Raw genomic sequence first — 13,157 nt, 5'->3', positions numbered from 1 at the left:
TGGATTGGAAGCTGAAAATTGATTATGAATTTTCTCAACGATGTGATCAAGAGAATTTACTGTAAGATACTACTACTTTAATAACGTATCCCATGTTGTTATTGTTATCTATTATTTTTCGTACTGAAGAGATAAGTAAGTAGCTAGGTTACCTTTCATTCAAAGTTTAGTAAATTCTGTAAATTTTGTGTCAAATCTAACGGATTTGAAATTCTAAATTTTCGTTTATCAATTGGATAAATACTAATTAATCTTAATTTTTCTTCTTTTTTCAGCTCCAATCCAAACGCGAGATGTTCTTCAAATCGGAAAGCAACAGTCCATCGGGACCACCCCCGAATCCACCGGTGCTAAGCAATCTCAACCTGGCTAACAATAATATAGTGGTGAGTGGAGGACACTACATTTTTTTTTTTTGGTTTTCTTATACCTTCTACAAAACGCATGGTCTTCGCCATGAAATTCGTATGTGCTCCGGGCGGGCGAAAACCGACTCATGACAAATGGCTCTTTTGTCATCTGGCGATGCTGTGTATGTCTTTTTGGCATTTCACCAATCAGCTTGATGACAGCGGTGAAAGTAAACGTGACACACAATGGTACAATTGTACATACATGTATGTTATGTGATAACGTTCTGAAAACGACCCTGTTGGGTCAAAAGTTACGATGACAGTTTTTTTTCTGCTCTCGTCTGTCTGTCTCAAACTACAAACATTCAATTAGAGGAGTGCCGTCTTAAATTTGACCGGCTCTTGTTGAATGTTGATGGATTATTACTATGAATGCAATTATGGGAGATGACTGTCGAATTTGAAGTTATTTCCTTTTGTTTATCAGAAAGAACGACCATTTTAAGAGCTTAAAAGCAACTTATTTTATAAAATTACTTAATCACAATAAAAAAGGATTTAAAATTCACCTAATTCAATTTGCTTATCGAAAGCAATAAGGTATATGAACCAAAAAGGTTTAAAAACATGAACTTCTAATACAATCTATCAATACCATTTTGAGCTTAAACATCCCAAGCAGTTGATAGATGTCTGAATTCGTGCTTCAAATGTTTCGAATGAGCATACTCTTGAACATTATGAATAAGGACATCAATTTAAAACAGATAATCTAAGCATTTGCAAAACTCTGTTGAACGAACTTTCAGTTGCTTAGGGTATTTGCGACTTGTTCACTACAAAAAGTTCTTGAGGAATTGAAAAATTCTCCATCACATTCAAATGTGTTCCTTTTCACTAATAATTTCATTTTTCGACCATCTTCTTTTCTTCAGAATAACAACGCATCGCATCTAAACAACGCCACCAACGACAAGCATTCGCTTAACTCGCATACTAACAGCGTCAGCTCAATCGGATCTAATGTGACTAATAACAACAACAACCACAACAATAACAGCATCAACAATCACAACAGCAGCATGACCAGCAACGGAACCGTCAACGGGCTGGCCAACAGTTTGACCAACATTTCGTTGAAGGAGAAACGGGACGCCATTCTGAATGCGAACAATCATCACGGACACGATGGGCTGGTCCAGAACAATGGGCACCACGATTCGAACAAAATCCTCAACGAACGGCACGAAAAGGAGAAACCGATCATCAAATCGAAACCCAAAGAGCTGGACGGATACGTCGGATTTGCGAATCTACCGAACCAGGTCTATCGGAAGGCGGTCAAGAAGGGTTTCGAGTTCACACTCATGGTTGTGGGTAAGGACCTTCGAATACTTTTTGAAGTTAAAATCCAACTTACTAATCCAACACTGCTTTCCCAACAGGTGAAGCCGGCCTCGGTAAATCGACCCTCATAAACTCGATGTTCCTGTCCGATGTGTACCATCCGGAGCAGCATCCGGGACCGTCGAAGCGGATCAAGAAAACGGTTACCGTCGAGGGTACCAAGGTATTGCTGAAGGAGAACGGCGTCAATCTGACGCTGACCGTCGTGGACACACCCGGTTTCGGAACGGCTGTCGATAACAGCAATTGGTAAGTGATATCGACTATAATCGATGAACACAAAAAAATGGTTTTCTGACGTTTATGGGTTGAAAAACCCAAATGAGCTTGATGGTGACATATTCGTGTGACGACTGACCAGTATTACACTGTCTGTGGTGTGCGACATTAGGGCTATCATAGAACTTATATTCGTGCTAACTTTTGGAATCGCTCATGGTGACCTTTGGTTCATAGATAAAATCGGTGATACGCTTTGAACTTCATCTAAGTTTTCTTACCTTGATACCATTAAACGCAGTACTTTGGAATGGAAATCATACACGCGCTTATGTTGTCCATGTCTTGTTTTTGAACGAATCCATCTTTACCTCCCTTTACAACTCGAGATCTGACCTTTTCCCTTAGCACATTATTCAACCACGCACAAGTTGACAAGTACTTCTTCAAACCATATAGACAATCGAACACAAATAGGTGTTTTCTCCATGTAAACACCGGGACGGGCATGAACTGCGGTGAGGCCCGTACCCTAATCTTTAGTGATACTTCATTTCATGAAGCATCCGTAACCAGTCAGGAACCACGTCATGTTGTTATTGTAGGTGTATTCAAGGTAACACGATGAGTGCATCTTTTCCTCACTGAGCTGCTCTACAGTTGGTCTCTGCCAGTTGGACACCGCAGGGTGGCCAACGAACCGGGAAAACCGGGAATTAAAAATGAGACCGGGAAAACCTGGAAAACGGAGAAAACCTGGAATTTCGAATCAAAACCGGGAAATCATTTTTCCTGACGTGATATCTATTATTGAATTCATTTAATCATGACTTGATATTTATTTTTCAGAAGCGAGAAAATATCTGGATATAAATTCCATAGGCAAAATGAAGTAAAAAATAAAATGAGAACTCGGCAATTTCTTCAAAAACCGGGGCTCTTCGAGTTTAACGCATACAGTTCAGCGCTCGGAAATGTTCTAGTTCCATGTCCAGAATATTTTAGGTTTATTATGTATGTAATATGAAACATTGTGGAAGAAATTCTCGAGCATAACCTATTTCTTAGTTCACGGTTAGTGTACAGTAAATTTTAAATGTAAGATCTAAATGTTGTATATCTTACTAAACTTCGTTTACGATCTTCAGGAAAAAATAGACCTACATATCCGGATGAATAAATAGGTAAAAAGATTCATTTTTTAATAATATTGCTAATTCGAAGATGTGATGTGAATTTGTAGTTAACTTCATATGCTAAAAATCTTTCTAATAACTGAAATTATTCTACATTGGTCCATAATGAATGATTTTCTAAAGTCCATCCGGTGCTTTTTTTCAGAAAAAAACATGTTATGTTTAATCGAAACTTGAAAAATGAGCAGAAATTTATTGAAAATATTTAAAATGTACGTGGAATAATTTTGAAGAATCGAACCAAAAAATCGAATGAATTTGTGAACAAATAAAGATAAATTGTTAATAACAGGCAGTGAGAGTGATAAAGGAAATGCATTGACGCAATTCAGCTCACCTGTAGATCAACTTTTATAGATGGAAAGATCTCATTATCAAAGGTTTAAAGAAAAATTGAATTACGTAAATTTACTCATTTTCGGCAGTTTTGAGTAGAGTTTACGAAAGGCATCATAACTTCTTTAAAAATTTAAAGTTCTAATAAAATCAAAACTTCTTGGTTTGTGTTATTAGATGTACTATTCACACTGAAATTTAAAAAAAAACTATTGGAAAAAAATTGTTCAAAAATCAAATTACTGACAAGTAGCAAAACCTAGAGGGTCGTAACTTATATGGTTTTGAAAAAGGTTTATTACTATTCACTCAATATTTAACTCTTGAGAATCTAGAATTCATCAAATTTGGTGGCTACCATGTTATTTTGTTCAAGAATGAATGTGAAAGGTGGAACAAGATACCAAGTTTTTCTGGGATTCTGTAATTACAGATCATAAATATATGAGTTACGGAATAACGATTAAATGTTCCGTTATCATCTGCATTAAGAATTTATAACAAAAAAAATCATAGTTTGAAAAACAAAAATGTCTTCAGAGAGAAGTTTTCAAAAGTTCTATTAAGATTTTATTTCTCAACTTTTAGGATCAAGATATAAATTTCGGATTTAAAATTCAGATTCTAAATTTAGCCAGAATATATGCCAAAACCAGCACCCAGAACTTAGGCTCAAAAATACATCAGTACAAAAGATGAGAAATTTCAGAATGCTTAGTAAGAAAAAGATTCAACGCTATCAGTAGTTTGAGGTAAGCATCAGAAAATGAAATAAAATTCGAATGCTGAAACCAAATTTAAAATTAATTTCAGATTTATGGATTGGTAATACAAAATTCATCGTTAAAGATTAATTACTAAAATTAAAAAAAAACAGAGCGCAATAGTTTTATTCGATATGAGGACAGGAAAAACAAACTAATTTTCAATCGGAACTTAAACCTGAAAGTATCACGATCCCCATTTTTGCTCCGTGTAATTAGTCCTTTATATTTCAATCTGCTGATATTTTACTTTCTTTCAAAATATCAACAAATATCACCGTAATCTGAATGAATTTTAAGTCTTCTCGTACTTTTGAGTTCAATTTCTCAAAAATATTTCTTCGGGTGATAACGATAAACATTATTGTTTCTCGCATGAGCTTTCATTACGTCGTATGAAACATCCAAACATACAACGTGATGAAAGCTCACGCGAGATTTGTGTATTATCCAACCGGAAAAATTATGAGGAATAAACCGGGAATTTGAAAATGGAAACACCCTGGCACCAAGATCTCCCTAGAGCAGAGCTGCAAATTGTCAGTGTCAGATAGCCAATGTAGGTACGTACCCGTTCGAACCTTGGACAGCTCAACACTACTTGCTTTGGCGTTTCGGATGCGTCGCCGTACGTAGTGCTGCCACAGGCGCGAATCTAGGTGATTACATCTGCATGTGCGTTGTACAGCGCCGTCATTCTATAGATTGGTTCATTACGAGCGTAGTTGTGTATTCGATTTGGAAGCTGAAACGATTTCACGTTGCGCAAACTGCTACATCATTCGTTTGGAGAATTTTGTGATACTAAATACGGTGAAAAGTACTACTGTCAAAAAAAAATATTTTTCCTTTTTATAAACTTACATACTGAATAGTTCATCAAAAAATATTTTCTTCAGAAGCTTTGAGTACAAATTTGTCAATTTTGTTGTTATGATTTAACAAGAGATGGAGTAGCAAGTTTTTGTACCCTAACTGAGCATTTCCTTCAAATGTTAGAAATAACATGTTGTAAGAGTCCGAATTTAGAAAACCTGTTTCAAATAATTAAATTTAAAACAGAATTTTCAACTTTAATTAAAAATTCAAATATCAGATTCAGAAATAATATTCATATGTGATTTGTCGACTTTTAATGGATCATGTGGGATACTTTTTCGGTTAGCAGTCTAACAAAAACGACTATTTATTTATGATTCCAACGATCGATCAAGGATCGAAACATTGGAATCATAAATAAAAAGTCGCTGTTGCTATTTCATGGACTGTTTGCCGACAAAGTATCACACAGAATTTATACTCAAAACTTTGATAAAAATGTCAGAATCCGTATTTATATTCGATTTGAACTAAAAATCAGGTAGAAAATTCGAATTAACAGATCGGATTAAAATTTTTATTATGTATACAAAAGTCCGACTCAAAATGCAGATGAAGACTTCATATTAAGAATTCAGGTTTAAGATTAAGATTTCTTATCCAGAAATTAGACTGAAATTTCAAATTTACAATCCATGATTAAGATTTAAATGCAATTCGCAAACAAATATGCAGCTTCAAAATCAGAGTCTGTTTTGAGAATTTCTGTGGAAAAGATAAACTTCTATAAAAACTGCAATTTTTAAGTTGGAAACTTTAAATAGAAATCAAAAATGAAAATTATATTTTCAAGTTACACAGGTGAACAGCACTTTAGATTCTTATATTTGTAATGCTGATTCTAGAAATTTTTGGGTACTGAATTCGAAATTTCTCAATCACCTCTATTTTAAATGATATGTCGTTTGGAAGCTATAAATCTCATCAGTTCTGAGTTAAATCAACATTGATAATGGATAAGCTCATAAACCTATATGAGGCCTAAATAGGTATAAGTGCAAAAATGTTCGATTTTTAATTAATAACGCCAATCGATTCTTCATTTTTTATACGTCATTTTTTTCAGATTTTAAGAATCTTATTTTTATATTCTGAAACTCAAAAGAAAAGCACAGTTTTTTTTTAAATTATACGTAAAATAACAAAACACCACACAAAAGCGTGTTTCTCGAAATTAGCGTTTATGCACCTTTAACCCTTTGGATCGAAGGGGGGCCTTATATGAAAATCGAAAACTATTTCCATCAACTTAAGTTGCTCTCAAGGATCCAGATGTTTCCTAGATGTTGTAGATCTTATAAGACAATGCCTTTCTTTTCGGGTAAAATTCTTTTGAATCTCTTCGGATTTCCGTGTTTCACAGAATCGGAAAAATAAGCGAAATGAAAACTGATGTTACTTAATGTATTTGTATATGTTATCTAAAATTTTGAAATCCTATGAATTTTGTTCAGTTTTTCTAAAATGGGTAGATACACATTTTTTTTTTAAATAAATAGAGACATAGGTATATTTAAAGGTCAACAAAATCTCAATCAACTCTTGGGCTTATAACAACAAGCTGATTGCTTAGAGTCAGCGCCTCAAATAGAAACCAGCATTTAAATTCTTGACTCTTCAGAAAGGGTAAATTTTGTAAACGTGTGTTAGCAATCAAATTTAGAACAAAATTTTGAAATTTAAATTCGTTTCATTCACGTTTACTTTAAAAATTTGTAAAATGTCTTTTCTACGGTATAGAAAGCATTCATCTGGGTGTGTTGAAACCGGAAAAAAGATTAAAATCTTAACCGGGAAAATCAGGACAAAAACGGGAACTTGATTATGGACATCCACGTTATGCTGAATCGAAAATTGAAAAAAAAAAACAGCAGAAACCTTACAAACAGCTAAACTGGGAGAGTTATTTTGAAGAGTTCGACAAAAATATAGAATTGATTTGACGAAAAAAAAATTAATGCTGATAGAACGTTAAAAGATAGATATGAATTCAGTTATTCATACTAACTCGGTCAACTTAAACCAGTTGGATTTCAAATAAAAAATCGAATAAAAACATGCATTTTTGAGACAGGATTCAAACTTAGATTTCAGATAAATTAACCAGAATTTAGATAAATAGATTCAGGCATCTAGAACTCAGCGCATTCAAAAAAAAAAAATAATAATAATAAAGGTATCCGATATAAAACATGATTCAGTGCATTCAATATGAGAACCGAAATAAAACTTCAGATTGCTTATCATGAATGAGGTTCATCGGAATCGGTTTGAACTTTTGAAGAAAAATTTTAGAATATCAATCAGTAGCCAAACTTTAAAATACAATTTGACTTCCTTTCCGAAAATAAAATAAGCGTCAGATATTAAAATTTAAATAATCAATTCAAACTTGAAATTAGGTTTATTTATGGATTGGTTATGTCATACGAAATTCATCGCGCATGATTATTTTTCAAAATTCAGAATTCAGATTCAAGATGTTTTTTTTTGTTTCGATTATAGTGGTTTTACCATCTTTATGGCATTCGCGACTTTATCAACGTTGCAGTTGGCGGATCGTTATTGAAAAACTTATCCGGTACAACTGTGTTCGATGTTTACTCTTGGGCTCGAACTCGCGAACATCGGCTCAGAAGACAACAGACTTGCCAACTGAGCTATATCTCAAGCCCTATATCAAAAGTAATATTCAGTCTTTCAATTTGAAATTTTAAAAGTATTATATACATGGCATCATATCTAAACTTTAAACTATCCAATGCAAATAATAAAAATAAAGCATTTTTCGTTATAATAAGCGAAGATGATGTTAAAAACTGCAAAGAAGGTAACAATTTTCGGTTAAGGTCAGGACAACTAGAATTATTTTCTTACCATAACCGTATTCTAATATCCTTTGATTTTCAAGATTAAACTTAAAAAATTAAGTCCTCTCACACTTTAACGTTCAACTTGCATAAAAATATGTTTCAATTGTTGGTCAAACTACCTGATAAACATATTTATTTGCGCATTTTTAAACAAGGAAAATCAAAAAATCTCAATCGGGAAATGTGTACATGAAATTTACATGAGTAAATTTGAACTTTTATGTTTGTATGGAAATATTAAATAATTGGTTTTGAAAAATCAACATCATATTTGTTTCTTCTGTGAAACCGAGCCTCCTAAAGTTTTTTCTGTTAATTTATAATTTTTTTTAATGGAAATTTACCACTCAAAAACTTTGTTGATGATCGTAACTTCGTATCATATTTGGCAAAATTTTTATTAGCTGTTTTTGGCATTGAAAACCGATCAATTCAACTGACATCATTGCTTGTGCCTAGCGTAGTATTCCTTGAAAAGTTGTCATGCAATACCGCTTGGCAAAAGCAGTGATGTCAATTAAATTGATTTTTTTTTGTTTTGTTATTCGAAAAGAAATACCCCTATTCATCAGCTAATAGCTTTTTTCCCTAATAGTTACGAAGTTACGGTGTTCGACAAAGTTGTTTAGCGATAAATTTTATTCAAAGTATTTATAAATTGGCACATAAACCATTAGGAGGTTGGGTACCACAGAAGAAAAAAAAAAAAAAAAAAAAAAAAAATTAAGTTGTTTTTTCAGTACAAAATATTCAATTTTTCCCATACAAGCATAAAAGTTCAAATTTGCTCATATAAACGTTACTTAAAAATTCTATTTGTTGCAAATCAAAACTGCTATGGAAGTGGCTGTATCCTTTTTAAAATTATCATAATTATTTTTAATTTTGATTGTTTGTATCATCATTATGTCATTATATGCTTATACTTATATTTTTTATTTTCCTGTGTTATATAATTCCTTATTCTGCAGATCTATATATGATATTCATATATTTTTAGAAGGAATGCATCTGGGGATAACCTGAAGAAACTATTACAAGCGGAGTGGATTGCCAACCATTGTAGGTTTCTGAGGGTTGGATGCCTTCCTTCGACGAACCATCGGCCGTGGAAGCCTGAGAAGTAATTCAAAGGCCAAGCCACACAGACATAGGCAGGACCTTGCTACCGATGGGGGAACCATACATACATACATACTAAATACGGTGAAAAGTACTATCCACTTCTCAAGTCCTTCAAAAATAGCGCATTTTGTATGGTCAAACAATCCTTTGGGTGCAGCACAGGAAGGAACAGATTTAGATCATCTGCGTATATCAACACAAACAAGTCATGCAGCACTTCGGGAAACTCGTTCATAACAGTGACGAAAAGAAGGGGTCCCAAATGACTCCCTTGTGGTACGCCGCTGTTGACCGAGAATACCCTGGATCTCGCATTCCCTATCTTCTTAAATTGGACTCTTTCGTTCAGGTACGAATGAATCTACTGAAGACAAATTCCGGTGATCCCATTTTTACACAGCACTGACAGGAGAGCATTTATGTTAATCACGTCAAAAGCCTTTGACATGTCGGTATATTCGATCGACTTGTAAACCCTGCGTCATCCATTGTGATGTTCGAGAGACGAATTCTGCGAAGTTCGTAACCGTTGATCGCTTTTTCAAAAAGCCATGATCGCACGCACTCAGCTAACATCGTTCCTGTGAGAAACTATCCGGGGTGGTCGTGACGGGGCTGTAGCTTGGTAGTTTCCTTATCGTCCAGGCTTGTGATCACCTGAGGACTTCTCCTTTTCCCGTCCATCGTGTGCCGGGATCTGTATACAGTATCACATTTCATGAAAAGTCCCGGAGGAGTGGATTTGGGGAAAGGAAGAAAAACAATCTTTATGACGAGATCTGGAAATAGTATATACGTCACATTGGCATATCAAGGCAGTTCAGCACACGATGGACGGGAAAAGAAGAAATCCTCGGGCGATCACAATCCTGAACGATAGGGAAACTAGCAAGCTACAGCCCCGACACGACCACCCCGGCTAGTTTCTCAGCCTGCTCTTGCAGCAGGAACGCTGTTAGCTGATTGCGTGAGATCTTTTAAGCCTCACCACATGTATGATTCCAGATAAGGGTTATACCACGCCCTAAGGTCGTGTTGCTATTGAATGTGGTGTCATACGAGATCCAAGACCTTTATTTTGCGTGTTTAGTCTCTCTCTCTCTGTCTCTCTCGTCCTCTATCCTGATAACTCCTTTTTTATGGAGGCTTGACTCCGATTGTATCCCATTTACCCGAAAACCATTGCCCAGAATGAATTTTTCCCAGAATGACAAATACCCGAAATCAAACCCCAGAATGAACCATTTCCCAGAAAAAAATTCCCCAGAATGCACCATTTACCAGAAATTTTTTTCCCAGAATGGACCATTTCCCAGATTTTTTTTTCCCCAGAATGAAACATTTACCAGAATGGCACAAATCCCAGATTTTTTCCTCTAGTATTTTTATTTGTTTTTTTCTTCTTATGAATTCTTGAATATTTCATATGATTCGAAATTATTTTTTTCAAAATGATTTTTTAAATGAAACTACGACTTTGAAATTTTCCAACGAAATTTATTTTATAACCAATACTGTGCTTTGTTTATGGTTTGGGTACTTTAATTGATTCAATGCTTACCATGGTCCTTTAAAAAACCGTTTTGGTATCCGACTCCTCACGCTGCGCGTTCGAACTTGAAAGACGTTTTGTCCTTCACGCTGTCGCGTGGCGGACGGGGCTGAGGGATCACCCCTAGCTTTCACGAAGACTTAGGAAGCCCCGGCAGACCTAGACCAATGTCTTAGGGCCGCCGCTTCCGACGGCGGGTCGGCGGCCTCCTCGGATTTGGGAGCTTCGGCGGCTTTGTGCCGCCTCAGCCCTTCATCCTCGTTGGAAACCCCATTTTTTTTGTAACAATTCTTTTTTTTTAAATAATTTCTAGTAAGGATAAATGTTTTCAATTTTCTGGGAAATGGTTCTTCTGGCGAAAAAATTTCTGGTACATGGTTCATTCTGGTGAAAAAATTTCTGGGAAATGGTACATTCTGGCGAAAATTTTTCTGGGGAATGGTGCGTCTGGGGAAAAAAAATCTGGGGAATGGTTCTTTCTGGCGATTGGAATTCTGGGGATTTTTCATTCTGGGCAATGGTTTTCGGGTAAATGGAGTACAACCCTTGACTCCATCATCTAGCTACCAACCCTTTCTACAGACACCGTTGCAAGGTCTACTACCTCTTCCATTGTTTCACCGGAGATCATGAGTACTATAGGTTCGCAAATCGGAATATCTGTGCGGCTACTGGTAGATGACACTTCTTTATATGACATTTCAGAGTACAGGTCCAAGTGAACCCTGTGGAACACTCCCTGTTTGGGCAACAGACAATGGCGCAGTGACGAATACCTGTCTTTTTTCATCGTTTTGCCTTCATGGGTTATCATCTACGCTCTGGCACAGTGCTTTGTAATAGTTGTTCTTGCTTGTCCTAATAGCTCGCATGAGTGATACACTCGAATAACGGCACATCTCGTTTCTCTATCGGCAGCGTTTCTCGCCCGTTGAGCTCGTCTCCTAGCTTTGAGGCGACTAGCACGAATGTATATCGCACACCGCTAGCATCATTTCTGTAAGTTGCTCAGCACTTTGGACCTTCGAGGCTACGTGCATGTTTACAGCTTCAACGCAGAATTTCTTATCCAAAGCTTTTATCTTCCTGTGGTTGTAAGTCGATCAGCGGTCCAAAAATAGAGAACGCCTTACAACCACAGGATTTCATTCAACACAGCCCTCAGACAGACATCAATCACTGAAGTTTTGTCGGGTATACGGTTACAAAAGGTGCTTATGGCTAAAATGTTACATTACAAACACAACTCTATCTCAAGTCTTGCAAAAAAAGGCAAGTCAGCAGGATACAGCTCTACATAGAGGATGCGAACGGCCTATCTGAAAAACAGTTTGGTTTTCGGAAAGCCCGCAGCACGGTGAATGCCATTCGTCTAGTCATCGAAGGGGCAAACGAAGCTTGGTTGAAGAAGAGGAGAGGAGACCCGTTTTGCGCAGTGGTCACCCTTGACTCGAAAAACGCTTTCAACAGCGTCAGTTGGGCAGCGATTGCGTCGTTGGATTCCGGCATATACCTGTAGGATGGTGGAGTGATACTTCCGTAGCCGCCAACTACAGTATAAGATCAGTGAGGGACTGGATACAGTGAGTGTCTCGGCAGGGGTTCCACAAGGATCGATACTTGGTCCGGTATTGTGGAACATCGTTTACGACGAACTGCTGAGACTGCGTCTCGCCACGGGAGTGAGGCTTGTGGAATTCGCCGACGACGTGGTTCTCCTGGCATTGAGTCCATCAACCGAAGAGGTCCAGCATCTCGCCACTGTAACGATCGAGAAGGTGGAAAGTTGGATGCGCTCCAAGAGCTTGCGTCTGGCTCACCACAAGACCGAGATGGTCATGATCACACATTTGATTTCAGCACAAACATGGACGATTGCAGCTGGACCGTGCGCAATCGAATTCGAGCGTGACATCAAGTACTTGGAGGTGATAATCGAAGATAGGCTGAGTTTTACAGCCCACGTCAACAACGCCTGCAAAAGAGCGGCAATGGCAACAGGATCCTGCAAGTTATCAGCGCATACCGTACAGTGTCCTCGATAGCTGCTGATGATGTGACGGCGGTCATGCCCATCTCGGTCTTGTTAGAGGGAGATATCTTATGCTACTAGAACAGGCACATGCCCGATGTGCGGATATATGCCAGGGAGGCCTCGATGTCCAACTGGCAGCACCAAAGGGACAGCTCGGAACGCGGCCGTTGGACCCATCGCTTGATCCCCAACGTCGGATTTTGGATGGTTCTTGACACGCAGTATCACCATCGGTTTGGAAATGTGGCTTCGCCATTCTGTCCAACCTGCGGTGACACAATTGAGACATCAGAGCACGTAATGTTCAACTGGTCGAGGTTCGAAGGTGTACGCATTAACATACTTGCCGCCTGTGTTGGGTTGACCCGGATCAGGAATGCCCTGCAGAGGAGTTGGAACCAGTCCGCGACCGGTGTAG

At 37.2% G+C, this 13,157-nt stretch overlaps 1 protein-coding gene across 9 annotated transcripts in view; it reads left to right on the top strand.

Moving 5' to 3' along the window:
- LOC129755971 (septin-7) overlaps positions 1-13,157 on the top strand; it is a 126,298-nt gene that overhangs the window by 64,115 nt on the left and 49,026 nt on the right. For 8 of the 9 annotated variants that reach the window (XR_008739361.1, XM_055752705.1, XM_055752699.1 and 5 more), the window contains 3 exons: positions 276-386; positions 1,289-1,730; positions 1,799-2,009. Coding sequence is in view for 8 of the 9 variants with exons in the window: in XM_055752705.1 (XP_055608680.1) it covers positions 276-386; positions 1,289-1,730; positions 1,799-2,009 (764 nt within the window). In the remaining variant the exon portion in view is untranslated. The remainder of the gene's footprint in view (positions 1-275; positions 387-1,288; positions 1,731-1,798; positions 2,010-13,157) is intronic. The other variant, XM_055752704.1, reaches the window with a different exon arrangement.

Source organism: Uranotaenia lowii, chromosome 3 (genome assembly GCF_029784155.1).
Source record: "Uranotaenia lowii strain MFRU-FL chromosome 3, ASM2978415v1, whole genome shotgun sequence".
In the NCBI taxonomy this organism is placed as follows: Eukaryota; Metazoa; Arthropoda; class Insecta; order Diptera; family Culicidae; genus Uranotaenia; species Uranotaenia lowii.
This window is presented reverse-complemented; position numbering and strand designations above follow the sequence as displayed.